The sequence below is a fragment of the Gastrolobium bilobum genome, unplaced genomic scaffold, assembly GCF_033153095.1.
Source record: "Gastrolobium bilobum isolate Gb01-03AN ecotype WA unplaced genomic scaffold, APGP_CSIRO_Gbil_v1 utg80975, whole genome shotgun sequence".
In the NCBI taxonomy this organism is placed as follows: domain Eukaryota; kingdom Viridiplantae; phylum Streptophyta; class Magnoliopsida; order Fabales; family Fabaceae; genus Gastrolobium; species Gastrolobium bilobum.
The window spans coordinates 50,541-72,305 of NW_026899473.1; the positions used below are offsets into that span (position 1 = coordinate 50,541).

At 36.6% G+C, this 21,765-nt stretch overlaps 2 protein-coding genes across 2 annotated transcripts; both read right to left on the reverse strand.

The window, feature by feature from the left end:
* Positions 1-1,839: 1,839 nt before the first annotated feature.
* On the reverse strand, positions 1,840-9,535 carry LOC133290585 (uncharacterized oxidoreductase At1g06690, chloroplastic). Its single transcript, XM_061488686.1, has 10 exons — positions 8,969-9,535; positions 7,421-7,512; positions 7,307-7,347; positions 7,047-7,211; positions 6,941-6,963; positions 6,746-6,817; positions 5,993-6,160; positions 3,216-3,298; positions 3,073-3,135; positions 1,840-2,221 (listed from the first exon to the last, which is right to left on the reverse strand). The coding sequence occupies exons 1-10, from the start codon at positions 9,177-9,179 to the stop codon at positions 2,036-2,038; spliced, it is 1,104 nt and encodes a 367-aa protein (XP_061344670.1). The 5' UTR covers positions 9,180-9,535; the 3' UTR covers positions 1,840-2,035.
* A 3,239-nt stretch (positions 9,536-12,774) lies between these two features.
* On the reverse strand, positions 12,775-16,490 carry LOC133290587 (uncharacterized). The gene is made up of 5 exons (XM_061488688.1): positions 16,322-16,490; positions 14,484-14,689; positions 14,169-14,412; positions 13,479-13,610; positions 12,775-12,908 (listed from the first exon to the last, which is right to left on the reverse strand). Exons 1-5 carry the CDS (start codon positions 16,488-16,490, stop codon positions 12,775-12,777), a joined length of 885 nt encoding a protein of 294 aa, XP_061344672.1.
* Between the last annotated feature and the right edge of the window lie 5,275 nt (positions 16,491-21,765).

The window sequence follows — 21,765 nt, forward strand, 5'->3', positions numbered from 1 at the left end:
TCAGGCTATAACTAGATCTCAATGCACCCAACCTCATAACCAACAAATGAGGAGAAGACGACCTTCATAATTGAGAAGGTGAATTATTACTATATAGTGATGTCTTTCAAGCTCAAGAATGCTACCTAACAACGAATGATGAACAAAGCTTTTGAGAAAGAAATTAGAAAAATCATTTAAGTTTACATTGATGACATGATTGTGAAAACCACTAACTTTGAAGATCACGTGAAACTACGAAGCACCGACACTTCAAAAACTCTGATGTATCGTGTCCGACACTTCCCGATACTCTTCGACACTCCGACACTTCCCGACACTCTAACACGTGTTATAAAAATTCAAAAGAAGATTCAAAGGTTGCAATGCTTTGAGTTTTTAGTTCCAATTATTAGATTCATTGGATTACGATTATCATTTTATTGAGTTTAATATAAATATTTAAGATATCTTATGTTTCTTTGCAAAATTGATGAATATTATAAGTTTAGTTTCATTTTTTTTTTGTTAAATTATTGAAAATTAAATATATACACTACATAAATTAAAAATATTATTTAATATCAAAATGTGTCCTAACGTGTCGAAATCTAACATTTTTTAGAATTAACGTGTCGGAGTGTCGTGTTGTATCGTGTCTCGTGTCTCGTGTCCCGTGTCGGTATCGGTGCTACGTAGACGTGAACAACCTCTATCAAGTCTTTGCACATCTTCGAGCTCATCTCGTACGCCTCAACCCACTCAAATGCGCTTTAGGAGTCCAAGTTGAGAAATTCCTTGGAGAGTCATCGAAGCAAATTCAGAGGAGAATAAGACTCTAAGACTCCGTAAAGAATTGATTTTGTTTAGTAGGAATGTGTCTTTTTTGGGTTTTTGACCAAATATACAATCTCTACTGTTGAGATATATAGTCCCACATTAATTGTATGAGCAACTAATATGCAGTTTATAAGGCCTTGGGGACTCCCACCCTTTGAGCTAGCTTTTGGGGTGGTGTATCCCAAGGTTCTTTACATGGTATTAGAGCCTCGTGTCCCGGGTTCGATCCTCGCCGCCCCCCACTTTCTCTTGTGGAACTTCTTAGCACAGGTAGGCTGGGCCTGTTGCATCATCCACTCTTCTAGCCCAATAGGCTCTTGTGTGAGGGGGGCGTGTTGAGATATATAGTCTCACATTAGTTGTATGAGCAACTAATGTGGAGTTTATAAGGCCTTGGACACTCCCACCTTTTGAGCTAGCTTTTGGGATGCTGTATCCAAAGGTTCTTTACATCTACTTTGCTGTTCACGGAATGCGACTTGCTTTTTAGGGAAAAAGTTCATAAAAGTAAATAAAAATTGCAAGTTTTATGTGCATCTCTAGTATCTAATATGAAGATTGAAGAAATTCATGTCAATGAATATAGAAAGTTCTATCTTTATCACACTACTAGATTCTTTCTTAAAATATAGCATTACTCTTTTCCTTAACACGAGACTTTTCCATGATTTGTTCGATGAAATAAGTTTACTAAATGTTTACTCGTTTTTGTACATGATGAATATTGAGATTTTATTAATTAAAATGCTTGTGTTAATTTCTTGAAATGTTAATAGGGGAACACTTCAGGCTTGGTATAAACTCAGCACAAAGAAAAATGTTGTGAGAGCAGTCACCATTGCTGCAATGAAAATCTGGAATCAGGACCCCAGCAAAAACGGCAGAAAGGAACCAAAAAAATGTAGACCTAGTAGATAATTGCATCCAATTAAGAACTATGCCAAATGCCTAGACATCTTGCAATTTCTTTTCCCCTTTTCATAGAATCGATAACTCGATAAAGAGTGCAAGGTGATACCATGGTAAAGTTATTTCTTTGTAATTAAAAAGCTTTATCTGTTTGAATCCGAGAAATAATCTTATTACAAATATATAAGGATAAAATTATATATAGGAAGATACAAAATTTAAGGGTTTTTTTTTTTGTTTTTTTTCCCATAACTTTACATTTAACTTAGAGGGTGTATGCTGCAACTGTTTAGTGCTTAACTAAATTTTAGAGGTTTTCAACCGGAAAACCAACAACAGGCCTAATTTCTGAAGCCAAACTTCGTAGCTCAGCTACCTCTTCATCAGTTAGTCTCCACCCAAGTGCACCTTTAAATTCCTCAGCTTGTTCTGCTGTCTTAGCTCCAGGAATTGGCACAACGTTGCCTTGTGCTACCAGCCAGTTCAGGGATACCTGACAAGAATATCATTTCGATTTTTATGTCAAATAGTGGCTTAGGAAAAGCGAGAAAAGGTGTCACTCTTAAAGGTCATTTGAAAAAGAAACCTTTTAAACTTACACATATGGTAGAAGGGAATGAATCCTCTCATGTCATCTTTATCTTTTAACATGACTATGTAATGTGAAAAATTATAAAACTCATAAAACGGAAAAGAGGAAACGATTATTATTTTTTTAGTACATAAAAGTTTAAGTGGAAATAGACATTAGTATCCCACTAGAGTTAAGGAAGACCCCATAACCTCTTTAAGGATTTCTGGAAGGGATTACATATCACTCACCAACAAAGTCCTCATATCGGCCAATGGGGTTTGAATCACGCTCTTATGGGATATAAACCAAACCTTTAACCAACTATGTCCATCTTTGTTGGTTTATTTATTTATTTTTAGTATATGATGCAATGATTATTTTATTTGTTGGTATTTTGATCTATAAAAGAATGACGGTATTTTTTCACATAAGAGAATTCATTTATGTGAAAGCTGCTTTCAATTAAAATAAAGATGTCAATTTAGCAAGATTTCTGAGCTGATCAGTGAAACATCAAATAACAAATTCTGTGTTATATGATGAGTCTTGGCTGAATTGTTAAGTACCACACATAAATGACAAAGTCAATACTCATGATCAAGTAGGGAAAATTTATTTTGATCCTGTAAGTTTCTGATATTGGGGTCTGGTTGTAGCAAATAAAGTATGTTCCTAGTGTATCAGTACATTGTTAAAACTGGCTGACACAAACATTATACCAATATTTCAAATGTTCAACTTATATAAGGGAATTAAAGAACAGTATGAACCTGAGTGGAAGTTTTATCATACTTCTCTCCTATTTCAGTGATCCTGTTCAGCAACGGTTGGAGCTGCAAAATAAATAAACACTTGATGAAGAAAGTAACGAAGTTATAAGTTATTAGATCTGCAAATTTCATAAAAGCAGTACCCTTGTTAGGAATTCTGGAGTATAAATTCTTCTTCGAGGCCCAGTTGGTGGTTTATCTGGAGTATACTTTCCAGTAAGAACACCTGCTTAAGATAAGGATATTGCATAAATTTCTATAGAAATTGGGTATGAACAGATTTCACTGTATGTTGTTGGAATATATTGCTATGAACATGCTTATTATGTTTGGGTATTATAATATGTTTTCTAAACAATATTTTTGAAGTAGGCAATCTTGCAAGTCAAGTTTACACCCCCTCCAAGAGTTTGTTTAAACTCTCGAGTTTGACAACCTAGTAATTTTCAAAATTAAAAAGTTTCGATTGATACAAAGACTAGGCCTGAACAAGAAATAAACCTAGAAGAAGGGTGCTACATTATTTCAAGCTGTTAGTATATGAATGTCCTAGAGACAATCTTTTGATTAGATTAGGACATATGTGGACCTTTTATTTTGTCACGAATAAATATAAGCACTCTTTATCCTGTTTCATATTTTGTCTCAATATTATTAATATATTATATGAGTAACTGGATAAACCCCTTGGAATGGAATAGGTATCTCTTGAGTATCTGTGATGAGATCACGATCATGAGGATTCAAGATACCAGATGTTTATTCCTAATTTTATGTTCCTAGTCTAGAGACACTGAGAATGGGGATCAGTAATCTCGAGTAAGACTAGCACGGCCTATCTACTTGTATTCGGATACAAGGTAAAGACCTCATGAGCTACAGATATGGAGATGTCTTAGCTAAAGTCGTGGGTGAACCTATAAGGGTATAACTCGCACTGAACAGACCCACAAAGAGACTCTATGAGGAAATCTTAAAAAAGTATCATTAGAGCAGTCTCTTAATATTTGGATATGTCTTTCCTTAGACCATAAGTTGTCACCTAGACTGTGTTCTAGAAGGCATGTTTTGATTGTATACCTCGTCTTCCTGAAACATGGAGACTCATAGGTATACTTTTGGGCATGTCCTGAAAGAGCACAGGCCTAGGGTGATAAGCTGAAGGAATTCGTCAAATCTCTGTAAGGGATTAGGTTATCTGTAAACCGGAGAAATCGGGATGACATTTACAGGACTCGGGAATCTATGCATAGTAAAAGAGATCATGAGATGATCTGCCTTTAGAGTCAGTAAATTGAAGATTCCCTATTTCGAATTAAAGCTTACCCTAAACCGCAAGGGTTGATACGTATCCTCACCCTAGGTTTAATGGGAAGGTAATCGAGATGAAAGGAAATACATACAGTAACCAAATATATGTAATAGGATGATCATGTCATTAACCTAACTAGCTTTGGGGCAACAAAGCATTGCTAGTGCTCTGTGTTGTCATTAAAAGAGTTGTGGGCTTGTTGGGCCCAAGCCCATTTATGTCAGTGGCTATGTTGGGCCTAATGGGTCACACACTAACACCTTATTGTCTTGATGCTATAGCATTAAAGGTATTGGGCCTAATAATGGTTGTTAGCCCAAGAAGAAGTTTGGAAGCCCTCCTAAGAAGGAAAGGGCGCATGGTAGTAGTAATGGACTTGGATGGTCCAAGACATTATTAATTAATTTAATTAGTTAAATTAATTATCAAATATTTAAATTTAGAATTTAAATTTAGAATTTGAATTTTGAATTTAAATGTTTGAACGTTTGAATTTAAATGTTTGAATTTGAATTTGAATTGGATGTGAAAGGTTGTTTCATAACAAAAGGATAAGATGAGATCTTGATAGATCAAATCCCAAGTATCAAGAGAAAATCTTTGGACATCTTCTAGCAAGATTGCGGCGCTGATTTGGTGATCCTTTGATGGTCATATGGTCAACCAAATAAGCTCCAATCAGATTTGGTTTGTTGAGAGAATAAGTGAGTGAGTTGGTTCAATTGGAATTGCAACTACTCAATGTATTTGGACTGTTTTTGGGCTGAAAAAGGGCGCACCAAATGGCTGGCCATATGATGGTTATTAAGTCAGATTTTTGACTAGGTATAGACTTAGTCTCATTAGGATATGATAGGAGGTTGTTGGCTAGATTTGAATTGCAACAACTCCACTTATTCCTCCACCATTGGGCGCTACATAGGTCAGATTTTTAGGAGAAAAATCTAATTCAAATCAATTTGATCTCTCATCTCCAAAAGTGCATCCTTTTGTTAGGTTCTCTTAAGGGTTTTTTCGAAAATTACCTAGCCTCTTCTCATAGAACTTCATGCGCCACTTTGTGAGTCTTCATGCTGAAAATTCACTCAACTAAACACCTTGAAACCTAAGCCTCTTTCTCTCCTATTGGACGCCCAGCTAGCCTTCCTTGTGGTGTTCGATTGGTGGCTTTTAAGAAGTATTCTTGCATCTTGACGTAGGGTGGTGTGGATCAACATTAGAGGGTTTGAACCTTCAAACCTTACACTGATCACTTTGGAGTTTTGAATCACGAACAAAGGTATCATTACGTCCTAAAGTACGTATCTTAATTTGCATGTGTGTTTCCGCTCTTGAAAAATTTTGTTTTCATCCTCACATGCCTACGGCCTTCAAGGCCATTTTCTTTCACAAGCATCCATGATCAAGTGCCTATGTTTATGTCAGAGGTTTCTCCCTATGTTTAAGTAACTAAACTAAAGTGTGCTGGATCATAAATTTTATTCTTTTGTCATGCCAACTGTGGTTTGGAAGATACATTTAATGTGAAATTTTCTTCTTCTTTTTTCTTAATAAAAAAAATTATAAAGTAGATATAACAAACATATTCAATAATGAAAAGGCGTTTACCTTGAGCAATTGGTGAATATGCGATCAATGTAATCCCAAGTTCATCACAGGTAGTCTTTACACCATTTTCTTCAGGAGCCCGGTAGATGAGGCTATAGTTTACTTGGTTTGAAGCCAATGGAATACCTCTTTTCTTGAGCTTCTCATAGGCCTCACGAAGTCGCTTTTCTGTTTACATAATAAAATGAATGTTAAATATATACTGATAGAACTCGACCAGAACTAGCTGAATAATGGCTGATTGACCATTTTGTTCCTCTTTTAAAAATAATTTATCACTTTACCTCCCTTTTGATACCATATATCAATATGCCCCCATTCTCAAATTATATACTTGTTTCACCAATGTTTTGACTGACGTTGTTTGACCAATTTGCTCATTTACTCAGGTAACTATTGGTCAAATATTGGTTAAAGTGGGGTAAATTGGTATAAAATTGAGAGGAGGGGCAGATTAATATATAGTTTGGGTTTGGGAAGAGGGGCAGAATGGTAAATAATTTTAAATAGGGGCAAAATGGTCAATCAGCTGCTGAATAATACTCCAATCTTTTCTCTTTTTATCTACCCTCCCACATTCTCTTCCAATCAATGCTCAGTCTTATGCATTAAAAAGTCATCCTCGGCTCCTCGCACATTCAGATGCTCTACATCAATTCATCAGCATTTTTTATGGTGCAAGCAGCAAGTGAATCATAAAGGATATTGAAGTTAAGGACAACTTCAAGGCAGCTATGAATCATAAAGGATTACCACTATAGTTTGAAACTCCAACAGCCTTTACAAGTCCCTTTTCAACAGCGTCACCCAGACCATCAATATAACCTGAAAAACAATTCATTGGCCAACTAAACATTCTCTTAACCTGATCATGAATAAATATATATACATCTGATTCCATTAACCATGTTAAATGTTCAATGAAATAGTTTTGCTACACTTGACAACCTTCATTTCCCCACACTCCAGGCCTGAAAAACAGCGCATTACTTTATCAACAAAGTATTCTTGGACAAAAATAATATCATTTAACAGGTTCATATAACATACAGACCAATGAAGCTGATAAAGATCCACTGATGCCAGTCCTAGTCGACAAAGGGAATCTTTAAGGGCAGTGAGAACACTTTGACGGCCAAATCTCCATGGCAGTGCAGCAAATTTGGTTGCAACTGCAACCTCAATGTCTGGATCCCTTTGTTTTCTTTCCTTAATAAATCTGCAGATAATAAACAAATGGAAGAACAAATGTGAACCTCCGTCTGTTAATTACAGACTGCATAAGAAAATCATACCAAAAATGTAACCATGTACCTTCCAAGAAGAACCTCTGAATTTATGGCTCCTAAAGAAAGCTGAAAAGAGGAACAAATCTTACTTTGGTGAGTTTGCACTTAACAAACAAACCTAGATAAGACATATACTCACCCCCGAACCGTAAACTTCAGCGGTGTCAAAAAAGGTTAGACCACCATCAATACTGGCATTGAAAGCATTTCTAGCAGCCTTCTCCTTCCTATCTACAATTACCACAGAGCGAAAATGAATACATTCATAATCTTACATTGTCCATTTAGCAACTATTCCAATCCATTCAACTCTAAGCATGATATATATTATCATAGATGAAAGGCCACTTTATGGTGTCTCAAATCTGCACCTTTTGTACATTAAAACATCTCATGAAACATTGAGTAGAAATTGAAAAGACAACTTTAAAACAAGATATATATAAAATTCTAATTTGAACACATGTAGAAGCTTTGTAATAAATTCAATTCCCAAGATTAATAAAAAATCCCTTCTAATCATCTACATAATAAGTAAACTGAACATGAATTTTTGCTATCATGACCAAACTCTCTATGAAACCCCACTTGCGAGGGGTACGAGTAAGGAAATCCTTGTATGCAACTTTACCGTTGTAGTTTTACAAAGTTGTTTCCTATTTGTTACCATGCCTATTGTGAATAGATAGAGACATTAAAATGGAACATCTACAGTACCAACAAATATATAATAGCAATTAGGAAATAAATTTGTGTGTTTATTTCTAATTATAAAGGAAGTTTATAAATCAAGCATTGTATGCCAGTGGCAGTGGTTGAATAGCAGCTTGCTATACGCGCCAAGTCTGCTATATTTTTATTAGATCTTTCTCTTTTCCCCTTCATCCTTTTTTACTTATTTTCTTCAATTTTAGTTTATCAGCTTATAACATTTCTATGCTAGATTTAAGCTCCAATTAAAGTAAGAGAGACTGAGTACTGGCAGTTCATCTGGAATTATCAGTCTCAGAATCAAAGAACAGACAAGAGTATTCTCTGAAATGTACTTGTTTCCGTTTCACTAGGATAGACAGCATTATTTATATTGGAGATGATTTACATGAACTATAAAATCATGTATTTGAATTCTTTTCATATCAATTCTTATTTTCACATTCACCTCTCTCCCCTTTTTAAGTACTTACGGTTATATTTCACCCAAACCTTCATGATATGAACACATATTAGGATTACTACTATGTTTTCAAGGAAGATAGCTTCTAGAGTCTACGTCACTCTTACAAGCTAACTATGCTATAGTAGCCTTATATAAATGTATATAAATGTAAAAATTAATATAATTACATGATTGACAAGGGATTTCAAATCTTTCCCTTTATTCCTTACAACTCCTGCCAATTTTGGTACAAAATTTATATTCCTTAAATTGGTATAATACAGCTAATAGTGTGACACCTTCGAATAATCATAACTAACAAAGAAAGCACCAATCCTAGAATTGCTGTCAACTTCCCCACCCCACCAAATTGGTAGGAATTGCTGCAAAGTCCAACAATCACCAACTTAAGTTTGAAAATCAGTTGACAATTTAGCACCAACATTCAAAGTTATTTTCTTTATATGTGAAACTCATTGCCTCCATAATTGATAAAGGTACAGGAAAAAAAAATAAAAATAGAAAAGTTACCATTCCACTCAAAATTGTTCCAATAAGTAGTATCTCCCCAAGACCAAGCTCCAATTCCCAGTCTTGTAACCTTCAAATCAGAACCACCTAACTTCACCTTCTCTTCCAGTGTCTTAAGAGTAGCAGAACCCTCTGAAGCAGTGGCTTTTACTCTGTGAACTATTGAGTGACCCGTAACAGTAAAACAAGCACTGCTTATATGAAGGGCCATGGGTGGCAATAAAAACCAGTTCAAATCCAATAATGGGTATGTGTGTAAGAAAGATAAAGAATCCAAATTTTATTGATGGACAAGTTCAAAAAGACAGAACTTTTTACACAGGTTCCTGGAGATAAGAGGGTAACAACTGAAATCCAGATTGTCCTTGGAAATTGAAGGGAAAATCTGGATGGGAAATAAGAGTTTGGTGAATGATATGTTTAGGTAGAATGAAGAGAAGGTTTAAAGTGCTAGAAGAAGTTTCTGTTTTGCAGAAGAAAGGTTTTGAAAGTGCACACGTTGTTCTAATCTGGTGGACACTGGTTAGATGAAACAAGATTACATGTGGACGTACGATAATGTTTCCAGTGTTTGACGTTTGGCACTTTCAAGTTTTTGATCAACTATATGCGAGAATGGCAATGTTGGGTCGGGCCACTATTATTATTAATTATTATTCTTAACTAATTATTCAAATGACTTTAAAAATTTAGGTTTATACGTACGTATTACGGTCTCACTGCTTAGTGCATTTTAGAAAAATTTATATTACAAAACGTCTTGCATCTTTTTCCTACTCCTAACTCAATTTTCTATATGTAGAACAATATAAAAGCGTGTGTTTTCATATATATATATATATATATATAGCAGAAAAATATTTTTGCAATTAATATAGATAAGTTATCTATATTTACTTTCAAAACGACGTCATTTCTGTCAAGCGGGTCCAGGGAAAAGTCCGTGGCAGAAGACCACCACTAATGGGCTAAGTGGATCAAATACACCAAATGGATTCGACATCACATCTCAACTCAAAACCTTAAAGCACTGTGTCATGGATTCATCCACTTATATACTTTTCACTTAGCTCATTACCAACCAATGTGAGACTCATCACACTTGAATATTTCAACAATCTTCCCCTCAAGTGTGAAAAATCAACACTGATATGCTCCCCCTCAACCGAGTACTCCAGGGCCCAAGTATTCAACCCGCCTCCAAGCTAATCACTAGGCTAGCTCGAGCCCAACCCGACTCTGATACCACTGTCAGGCGGGTTCAAGGGAAGCCCATGGCGGGGGCCACCACCAATGGGCTAAGCTACTCCAAATACATCAAGTGGGTCCGACACCACATCTCAACCCAAAACCTTAAGGCATTGGGTTCATGGGTCCTTTCAGTTATATATATACTTTTCACTTAGCTCATTACCTACTAATGTGAGACTCATCACACTTGAATATCTCAACAATCTCCCCCTCAAGTGTGAAACCCAACATTGTCAGGTAGGTCCAAGGGGAAGCCCGTGGCGAGAGACCACCACCAATGGGCTAAGTGGATCAAAAACACCAAGTACATATCATCTCAAAACCTTAAGGCATTGTGTTCATGGGTCCATCCACTTATATACTTTTCACATAGCTCATTACCAACCAATGTGGGACTCATCACACTTGAATATCTCAACAATCTCTCCCTCAAGTGTGAAAAACTCAACATTGATATGTTCCCCTTCAACCGAGTACTCTAGGGCCCAAGTACTCCAAGTTGAAGGAAAAGAAACAATTTGGGTTGATTAAAGCATAGGTCCTCCGGATTCAACCGCAGAATCCTTAATTCTTGGATTGATTAAAGAGTGCTTAGCCTAGCATGGCTAAGTCAAAACTCATGATTAAAAAGAAGAAAGCAAAGAGCAGAATAGAGAAGAAAAGAAAATTGTATTAATCTCTAAATTGTATAAACAAACTGAAAATAATTTAACAAAACTAAAAAAAAACTGAATAACAAAGTCTCCTAAGCATATCTTTATATAGAATCTACAATACTAACCTAATATAAAAGGAAATAAAAGGTAAATAATGAATTTGGGCCTCATAAATATTAGGTTCCCAATTACAAACTTAAATCTAATTAACTAATTAAAACTGCAGCAACTCATGACGAACTTGGGCTCAACTTTCTACCATCATACTATCCGAACTGGGCTTTCATCTCTTCATAACATTTGTAGCCCTCTGAATTAGCTGCAAAAAGCAACAAGAAAGGGGTCAATTGGACATCTGTGGAATGAGTTATGGTCAAAATACTACAGTAACATAAATCTGCATTGTTATTATGAATTCCTAAATAAACCTAATTAAAAACCCAACAACTAATTTAACCCAAAGACCATTATTTAAACACTAAACCATCCAAAAATCACTAATCAAGAGTAACAAATAAGTGTAATAAATATTAATTATCAAATTCCCCAACACTTATCCTTTTACCTCCTGAGCAAAATTAAAACTCGAAACAAAAACTAAAGGAATGAGAAAAAAAAAACAAAGCAAAAGACTAAAAGATAACCAATGCTTTCTAACAATTGATAAGAATACAATAATATGAACAAGGACCAAAAAGCTTCAAAAGATCAATCAATTAAGATAGAAATTTCTTCATCTTAAATTACAAAACATAGTAATCTCATTCAATAATGCTAATCACACAAGATGGTCTCTTATGGAATGCTCTCAATCAACCTCTCAAGTGTATAGGGTAAATTTGTGTATCACTAAGTTCCACTCAAGAAAATTGCCCTACCATAGGCTTGCTCAATTTCTACTTCTTCACTACTCGAAACACATGCATGCAAAAATCAAGAGGACTTTTTACAAGGTTGTATTGGGGCTAGGGTGAAGGTATGGAAAAATATGGAAATAAGAGACTAAGCACCCAAGAAAGTTTAAAGAGCACTAGTTAAAACCAAATTAAAGAAAAAAAGAAAAAGAAAAGACTAACAAATCATTCCTCTTTCTGTTTTCTATTTTTTTTATTGCTTTTCTTTTCTATTTTTTTTTCGGTGCTACTTTTTTTATCATTTTTTTTTCAGCGTTTATTTTTTTTTCAGCGTTTATTTTTTTTAGCACTCTTTTTATTTCTCTCTTTCACAATTCAGTGACCAAAATGCAATGCTTAGTGATGAATGGCATGAAATAAAATTCCTCCCGCCACACTTAAAATGTTGCAAGCCTCAAGCAACCCCCACACTTAAACACAAACTATGGTGAAACCAATGCTAAATAAATTTCCAAGATGCGGGATTACATGGTTTTACACTTTGGCTTGTAATGTGGCTAAGAAAAGAATGATATTAAAAGGCACAAAGGGGTTAACCAAAGGGAATATAATGCAAGGAGTGGCTATATGGCCAAAGTGGAAAAATAAAAGAAAGAAGGCCTCTATCATATTTATGCATGCAAGTGAAAAATGTCGTTCTAAAAAAAAGAGCAAGTTCTATAGAACAAAAATTATGAGGGAAAGCACACATGAAAGAAAGAATGGCATAAACATAAATTCCATTCATAAAGGCTCAAACTCTCACAAGGTTAATATCAACTCAAGCAATTAGCATCATGAATTCAACTACCAAGCCAATTAATCTAAAAATCAAGAACTCAGCCTAACTAGAATGATCCATCAAAAGCAACATGCCTAAGTTCACAACATGTATAGCTCAACAATTATCAGAAAGAAAAGGAAAATCCATTTATTGAAAATTAAAATTGAAATTAAAAATGCAAACAAAACTAAAGAAAATGTAAAGAAAGACTCCTTGTTCTCCTTAGGCAGGATAAGGGGCATAAGTGAGTCTGATCTCTGCCTCCACAAGCTGCTGCTGGGGTCCCTCATGAAAAAGCTTGAGGCGATCTCCATTCACAGTGAAGGTCTTCCCAGTTTGTTTGTCACATAGTTCAACTACACCATAAGAAAAAACATTAGTAATCTCAAAAGGGCCATCCCATCTAGATCTAAGTTTACCAGGCATAAATTTTAGACGGGAATTAAATAGGAGTACTTTCTGGCTCACAACAAACAGAATCTGCTTATCATGGAATATGCCTTTATTTTCTCCTTATATAAGCGCGAACTCTTATAGGCATCTAGTCGAAGCTCTTCTAACTCTTATAGTTGTAGCTTCCGCTCTGCCCCTGACTGAATCAAATCCATGTTGCACTGCTTAATAGCCCAATAAGCCTGATGCTCCAACTCAACTGGTAGGTGACATGCCTTACCAAAGACAAGCCGATAAAAAGACATCCCAATCGGAGTCTTATAGGTAGTCTGGTATGCCTATAAAGCGTCATCCAATCTCTTGCTCCAATCCTTCCGGCTAGAATTAACAGTCTTTTCGAGGGTTTGTTTGATCTCTCTGTTGGAGACTTCATCTTGACCACTGGTCTGTAGGTGGTAAGGAGTGGCAACCTTGTGAATCACTTCGTACTTCCGTAGCAAAGCATCCATGCTTTGGTTAAAAAAAGTGAGAACCCTGGTCACTGATGATAGCTTTAGGGATGCCAAACCTATAGAAAATGTTAGATTTGACAAAATCTACAACCATAGCAGAGTCATCAGTCCTGGTAGCTTTTGCCTCAACCCAATTGGATACATACTCAACAGCTAGCAAGATATAAGTAAAACCATAAGAAACAAGAAATAGACTTTAACATCCCGAGCGTTGACTAGGGCGGGGAGTGATCGCCGGTGCGCAAGGGCAAAGACAAGGAGCGGCTTCCAGCGGCGGGGGTACATGAATGAATCAAATTGACACCTGAAAGAGAGGGATTCCAAAGACTATGCAAGTATGAGACTGCATAGTTATGGATAGCTTAAAAAGAATTCATTTGTACTACCTATACTAACAAGATGCATCTACTTTTCGATAGCCCGGAATGGAAAAACTCCATAGTTAAGCGTGCTTGACTTGCAGTAATTCTAGGATGGGTGACCTCTTGGGAAAACTTTCCAGGAAGTGTGCGAGTGAGAAAAAAGCACACTGAAAAGTCTCGTGTTAGTATGTGGGGATAGTTATTGATTCTTGAGGCGGTCGGTCATTACATGGACCCATAAAGTCAATACCACAAACATTAAAAATCTCACAAAAGAGTATAGGTTGCTGGGGCATCTCATGCCTACGATAAATACTCCCTGCCCTCTAACAGCTATTACATGACTTACAAAACAGATATGCATCATGGGATAAAGAAGGCCAAGATAAACCAGAGTCTAACACTTTCCTAGCAGTTCTTTGGGGTCCAAAGTGACCACCACAAGCAGAAGCATCACAAAATTGCAAAACAGATTGAAACTCAATATCAGGTGGTACATATATCCTAATTACTTGGTCATTGCAAAATCTCCACAAATAAGGATCATCCCAGACATAGTATTTAGACTCACTTTTTAATTTCAGAATCTGAGCCTTATGGAATTAGCAAGAAAAACATTACCAACCAAGTAATTGACTAAATCAGCATACTAGGGAAGCCTAACTTGCAGCTGTAAAAGCTGTTCATCAGGAAAGTCATCCTGAATGGGGGCAGGGTTTGATGGAAGGTGAGTGATGCAGCTCAAGTGATCAGCTACCAAGTTCTCTACTCCACTCCTATCTTTAATTTCAATGTCAAATTCTTGGAGCAGCAACATCCACGGAATGACCCTAGGCTTAGCATCTGCCTTTTTCAAAAGAAACTTCAACGCTGCATGATCAAAAAAGACAATTATTTAGTATCAAGCAAATATGATCTAAACTTATCAAGTGCAAAAATGATAGCCAGAAGTTCTTTTTCAGTGGTGGTATAATTAGATTGGGCAGAATCCAAGGTTTCTGACGCCTAGGCAATAACATATGGGGGCTCTATCAATCCGCTGAGCAAGAACAACACCAACAACACCAAGTTGGAGGCATCACACATTAGCTCGAAAGGAAGAGACCAATCGGGCAGTTGAATCACTAGAGTAATGGTCAGGAATCACTTCAACTGATCAAAAGCCGACTTGCACTTATCACCAAATTCAAAATATGTGTCTTTTTGCAGAAGGTTAAACAGGGGTAAGGAAATCTTGCTGAAACTCTGAATGAAACGCCGGTGGAATCCTGCATGACCAAGAAAAGAATGAACTTTCCGCACAGATATGGGGTAAGGTAAAGAAGTAATAACATCTATCTTAGCAGGATCTACCTCTATACCTTTTCTAGACACTGTGTCCCAAAACTATCCTTGATTCAACCATAAAATGACACTTTTCAAAATTGAAAACAAGATTAGTCTCAATGCATCTACTCAAAATCCTGGCTAAACTACCCAAGCATGCATAAAAAGAAGATCCATAAGCAGTAAAATCATCCATAAACACTTCCAAGCAATCCTCTAAAAATTTAGAAAAATGCTTACCATACACCGCTGAAAAGTACCCGGCGCATTACAGAGTCCGAAGGGCATCCGTCTGTAGGCAAATGTTTCGAAGGGGCATGCGAAGGTGGTCTTTTCTTGATCTTCAGGTACAATATGAATTTGGAAGTAGCAAGAGTAGCCATCAAAGAAGCAATAATGAGACTTGTCAGCCAACTGCTCCAGCATCTGATCAATAAAAGGTAAAGGATAGTGATCCTTGCCGGTGGCTTAGTTAAGCTTCCGGTAGTCTATGCAAACTCTCCAACTATTCTGAGCTCTTACGGGGATTAACTCAATTTTTTGTTTGGCTACAATAGTAACACCAGACTTCTTAGGAACCACCTGAACTGGGCTGACCCATTGGCTATCACAAATGGGATAAATGATGCCAGCTTGCAAGAGTTTCATCACTTCTTTCTTCACTATATCTAAGATAAGCGGGTTCAAACGCCTTTGGGGTTGTCACACTGGCTTAGCACCTCCTTCCAATGATAGAAGGACTAATACCAACAAGATCAGCTAAAGTCCAACCAATCACCTTCTTATTTTCTTTCAATAAGCTTAGCAGCTTCTCTTCTTGATGAGGAAGAAGGTTTTGGCTATAATGACTGGCAGCTGCTCATTCTCCTCTAGTTAAGCATACTTTAAGTGATCCAGTAGAATCTTCAGTTGTAGCTTAGGGGGCTGCTCAGTGGATGGGAAAATCTGGTGGGTTGCACCAATTCTATAGTATGAACATCAGCCATGCCTGAAATGAAATTCTCAACAACAGAATTATTAACAAAGAAATATCAGCAGGAAAAGCAGGATCCACAATCAAATCAGAAGCATCAACAAAATTAATATCATAATCTTGAATCAATGCATCACTTAAAGTGGAAAAACTTGATAAATTTGTGTAAACAGTGCACCATTCACTATCAACTCAGCCACAACCAACAATGTCATGATAAGATGAAAAATCTGGATAATCAACAATTAATTCAGTAGAAACGTCATCAACAACCTCATCAATCACATCAATGCAGAAAACAGGATGCTCTTCCCTAGGATATTTCATAGCATCAAAGATATTAAAATTGACAATACTATCACCAAACTCCATGGAAAGAGTGCCAGAATATGTAACACCCCGTTTGCACCCGGTGTATTAAACATATAATGGTAATAAGCGCAGCTAAATAAATGAGAAAGCAAAATTTTTCCAATTATGAAAAATAATCAAATTACCAAGTGGATTTACTTAATTTTTTTTTCAAAAGTCGCCTGTATGTTAATTGCAAAAAATAACTACACAGAATAACCTCATAACATAAATAATGTATCAAGTCATGAAACTACAACACGTAGACCAGACATGTCCTGATACCGTAATACAACTCAGTCTGAATAAATACTGCTTATTCAAACGTGGCATAGACAACCCCATGCTCACCAAATAAAGCAACATAATCAGCAAGTCATGTATCAAATACAATGGCCATAAAACATAACAGCAAGGCATAAATCATGATAATATGGCAAGGTGCATGCATCATCTTAACTCAACTTCGGCCTCCTGCCACTAGAGGTCTCAACCCCAGAAGTACCTGTACCTGAAAATGTGCCCCACACGGGGTGAGATCTATAACGAGAAATCTCAGTAAGACAAGGGGTCCTCAAGGATCTTTCCATCCCAAGCTCACTTACATGTGTAATATAAGTTCTAAAATGGTAACAACAATATAATATCAAAATCTGTGCAATACAGCATATGTTCATGTCATGTATGTATGCATACTACTGGCTAGAGAATAAAAGGTAGGAATTACATACGTCTACAACCCACAGTACAAAGAGTCCACCATGTACCTCACACATAGAGTTACCTTCTTACATGTGGCCCAACATGCTAAAGAATTACCGTCTCGTGTGGAATACCCCACATACATATGCATATGGCAATTGCACTATAGTAAAATCCAGTTCAACAGCGTATCCAATATTCATCATATAAACAGATATATTTTCATAAAAACACATCATGCATATAAACCATTCCTCCATGAGGTATGGTAGAACAAGCAACGGATAAAACCGAGGACACGAAAGCTTAATTGTAGTGCCAAAATCCCTATCCAAATACTCGGTATACACAGACACACCAACAGTCACACAATCCAAAAATTGCAATCTATTTTATATGAAAACATAACTTATATTCAAAATTCCCAAATTTCATATCCATCGAGCAATGTTTTCTTTTTCGTTTACATCCTTCTAAATCATAATTATCGCATATTAACCGCACTATTATTGGCATTAATATTTCGCAGCAGTAATACTGACTCCCTAGGGTATCATACCCAAATGGAGACTTTCCCACATATCAAAACTGGTTTCTGATCATTCTGACAGGGGGTAATCGATTACCATATAGGGGGTAATTGATTACACAACACGGTAATCAGTTACCTATAACAGGGTAATCGATTACTCCACATGGTAATCGATTACCAAGAATAGGGTAATCGACTACCACGAGGATAGAACACAAAAACTACAGAATTTTCTACATAATTCGCGGGTTTCATGGCTTCCAAGGGTCCAAGGTTCCATTTTTATCAAAACAACAGTTCAACGTACGTGTTTAAACATCATGGTACCATATTTTACATGCATCATTAATATTTTCACACTTAACTTCACAAACTAACTCATTTTCAAGAAACTACAAACAAAATGACTTGTAGTTACATAGGGACCTTTGAAATCATAAAAATAGTGAAGCTTTGAGGACTTTGGAGGTGCTCCAAGCCACTGACTTGGTGGTGCACGAAAATTCCACTCCAAGGTAGGTTCTTTCCTCGCAAAGGTTGGTTCTTAGAGCTTTCTAGAGGGTCTCCAAGGCTCACACACTAAGAATAACCAAAGTTGGCACTTACCCATTGAATTCAGAAACTAAAAACCCTCAAGACCTAGCCTTTACTTCACAAGACTCAAGTTTTACAAGGTTTAATGGTGGTTCAATAGTATAGAAGTGGATAATGTGGGTTTTTGAAGGTGGGTTTTTGATCAAGTTCCATGCACAAGGCTCAAGCTCTCATGGAGGAAGAATGTGGCAGCCATGGAATCAACCTTGGGATCAGAAAAACTGACCTAAGTTTGAGTGTAAGTGACTATTTATATTAGTGTCCTCACTAATCAACAGTATTAGTTCTAATAGTTTCGCTAATTATTTTTTACCAAACTTAATATTCTGAACTTAGACATTTTTCTAGGAATTATCATATTTTTCTTATAATTTTTCGCAATACTTTACTGGTATGCATTTTGTACATAGTCGATATTAGTTCAGAGATCACCGCTCATTATTATCTTAGACCTTGATATTTTTCTAGGAATATTTATATTTTTATTATAATTTTTTGAAATACTTCGCCGGTACACATTTATATCGTGAAGTAGAACCGGTATTCACACTTTTCATTAGAAACACGATTTAAGCATGATTTGACCTTCTCGATAATTTTTCTAATCTTTCTATATTTATCCAAAGTCAATTATGGAATTATTTATTAAATTCATACTTAAATTATTTAAATTCATAATTTAACGGTGTGGGTTCTTACAGAATACACATCTATTTTGGTCCTAACAGTTTCATGAAAGGTCTCTCAAGTATGATTGTAATACTAGGAGTCTCACCCTTCATCCCTAAAATATAGAAATGAGCAAGGAAAATTAGATTATTCACCCTAACTAATATATCTTCAATCACCCTAGAAGGGTGAACACTACTCCTATTGTCTAACTGGACAATAATACCCGTAGCACACAAGGGACCAAGACCAAGAGATTTATAAACAGACTCAGGCATCACATTAATAGCAGCACCTAAATCTAACATGCAATCATCAAATTTACAATTTCCAATAATACAAGGAATAATAAATGTCCCTGGATCTTGGCACTTCTTAGGCATGGGTTGGATGAGGGCTGAGACATTGTGGCTCATGTTTACTTGTTCATCTCCCTTTAGCCGCCTCTTGTTGGTGCATAACTCCTTCAGAAACTTGGCATACTTAGGTATTTGCTGGATTGCATCCAAGAGTGGAATGTTCAATTCAACTTTTCTGAAGATGTCACTAATCTCCTTTTCTTGTTCTTTTTCTGCCAACTTCTTGGACTGAATGACTCTCTGAGGGAAAGGTAGAGGAAAGGCGGGTTTACCTTGTTTCAAGGCCTCCTTATTCTTAGACTAATATGATGATGGTCCAGCCTTATCCGTAGCTTGCTTTGGATCTTCCAGTTGCTTGCCAGACCTTAGAGATATAGCACTGACATTCCCCTTCGGATTTGGAATTGTCTGGGAAGGAAGAGAATTGGGCCCTTAAGGTTGGTTCTGACTCACAGAAGTAGCTGATTGCCTGATTTGAGTTTATAAGTTCTGAATTGATGAATCAGTTCGCTACTGGAATTGCAGATTATTAGTGGCAAGATGTTTAACCAAATCTTCTAGAGAAGAACCTCTACTGGGCTATTGCGACGCTGGTGGCTGCTGTGGAGGTGCAGTAGGTTGGAAATTCTACCTCTGCTGCCGAGGTAGGAACTGCTGTCTCTGTTAATACTACTCCTAATTCTGGTTTTGGTTCCAATTCAAGTTGGGATGATCCTTCCAGCCAGGGTTATAGGTGTTAGAGCATGGTTGTACTATTGTTGCTGCTGGTACTGTGGTTTACCAGGAAAAACTCATGCTACAACAACTGTCTGGTCTACTAGAGGGGCACCTTCTTGTAGACTGAGGCAGGCATCCGTGGGGTAGAGTGGATTGCAACAAATACTGCATGGGTTGCTCAGCTATGGAGTAGGAGGTTGCTCTGTCTGTGTCACTGCCAGCTGTCTCACCAGTGAAGTCAGCTCATCGAGCCTATTCTCTATTCTTTGATTATCTGTGCTCTATGCCACTGCTGCAGCTACTACTGAATTTTGGACATGAGGTGTCTGAACTTGGAGTACAACAATATTATTTGCTCTGGTGCCGAACTGTTGAGCATTTGCTGTCATTTCTGCTATCAATTCCTTGGTTGCATCATGTGTCTTGTTTATTAGAACTCCACCACTTGCAACATCTATCATATTTCTATCCATTGATAGCAGCCCTTCGTAGAAATACACAATTAGCAGTTGGTCTGGAATCTGATGGTGAGGACAGTTTGCGCAAAGCCTCTTGAATCTCTCCTAGTACTCATGCAAATTTTCCCCATTAGCTTGTCTTATACCACTTCTCTCCTTTATGATTGAAGTGGCTCTTGAGAAAGGGACAAACTTCTCCAAAAATAGTCTGGCCATGTCGTTCCAACTCTCGATAGACGATGGTTGAAGGTAGTATAGCCAATCCTTAGCTCCACCATCGAGGGGAAAATGAAAAGGCTCTCAATTTGATCTGCTCCTCATCAACTCCTTGCGGCTTCATGGTGCTGTAGACCACATGAAACTCCTTTAAGTGCTTATGAGGGTCGTCACCTGTAAGACCATAAAACTTTAGAAGCAAATGGATTAGACCAGACTTAAGTTCAAAAGTAGTATTAAGTTGAAGATAATGAATGCATAAAGGTTGATAGTCAACCTCTGGTGAAGCTAATTGCTTTAAACTTCTGTTATCCATTTTTTTATTTTCTGAATTAATGACACTACTATTAGGAAAAATAAAATCTACTCTACTAGAAGAACTAGAAAAATCAGAAGAATAAAAAAAATCAGAATGTTTAGAATGCTCAGAAACAGAGTCAAGTTCAATAGTGCTACTATAACTTAACCTACGAGCTCTCCTAGCAGCATGCAATTGTCTCTCTATCTCATGGTAAAGTTCAAACAGAGGACTACCACTACTTCTAGTCATGCATCATAAGGTGCTACAACAGGAAATGTCGCTATAAGCATACGAAACATACAAAAATTATGACAAACACTAAAAATTGATCCCAAAAAATACAGAAAAAATATCAAATGATTTTTAAAACTTATGGGACCATCAAACAAAATTCTAATCTTTTCTAGGAACTCAAAAATCAAATAATTTTTTTAAAAAAAAAATAGTAAACTATTGAATTTGGCTTGTCCACGAAATGCATCATGAAGGCTATGCCTGATGACTATTGATCAGGAGGTTTGCCTCTACCAGCTCACAAATTTTCAGGTGGATCAGAGCAAGTTGAACAAGTGCAAAAATATCTATTACGTCTTGAAACGACTAAAAAATAGCAAAAAAGATTAGTAAACGAAAGAATTTCGCAAAATTAAGGGTGATCTCACTCCCTTGACTTTTGCTTAGAAGGTTGAATTCCTTTGAAAATTGAACTCATGAAATCGATTTGGTTAAGACAGCCATCTTCCCAATC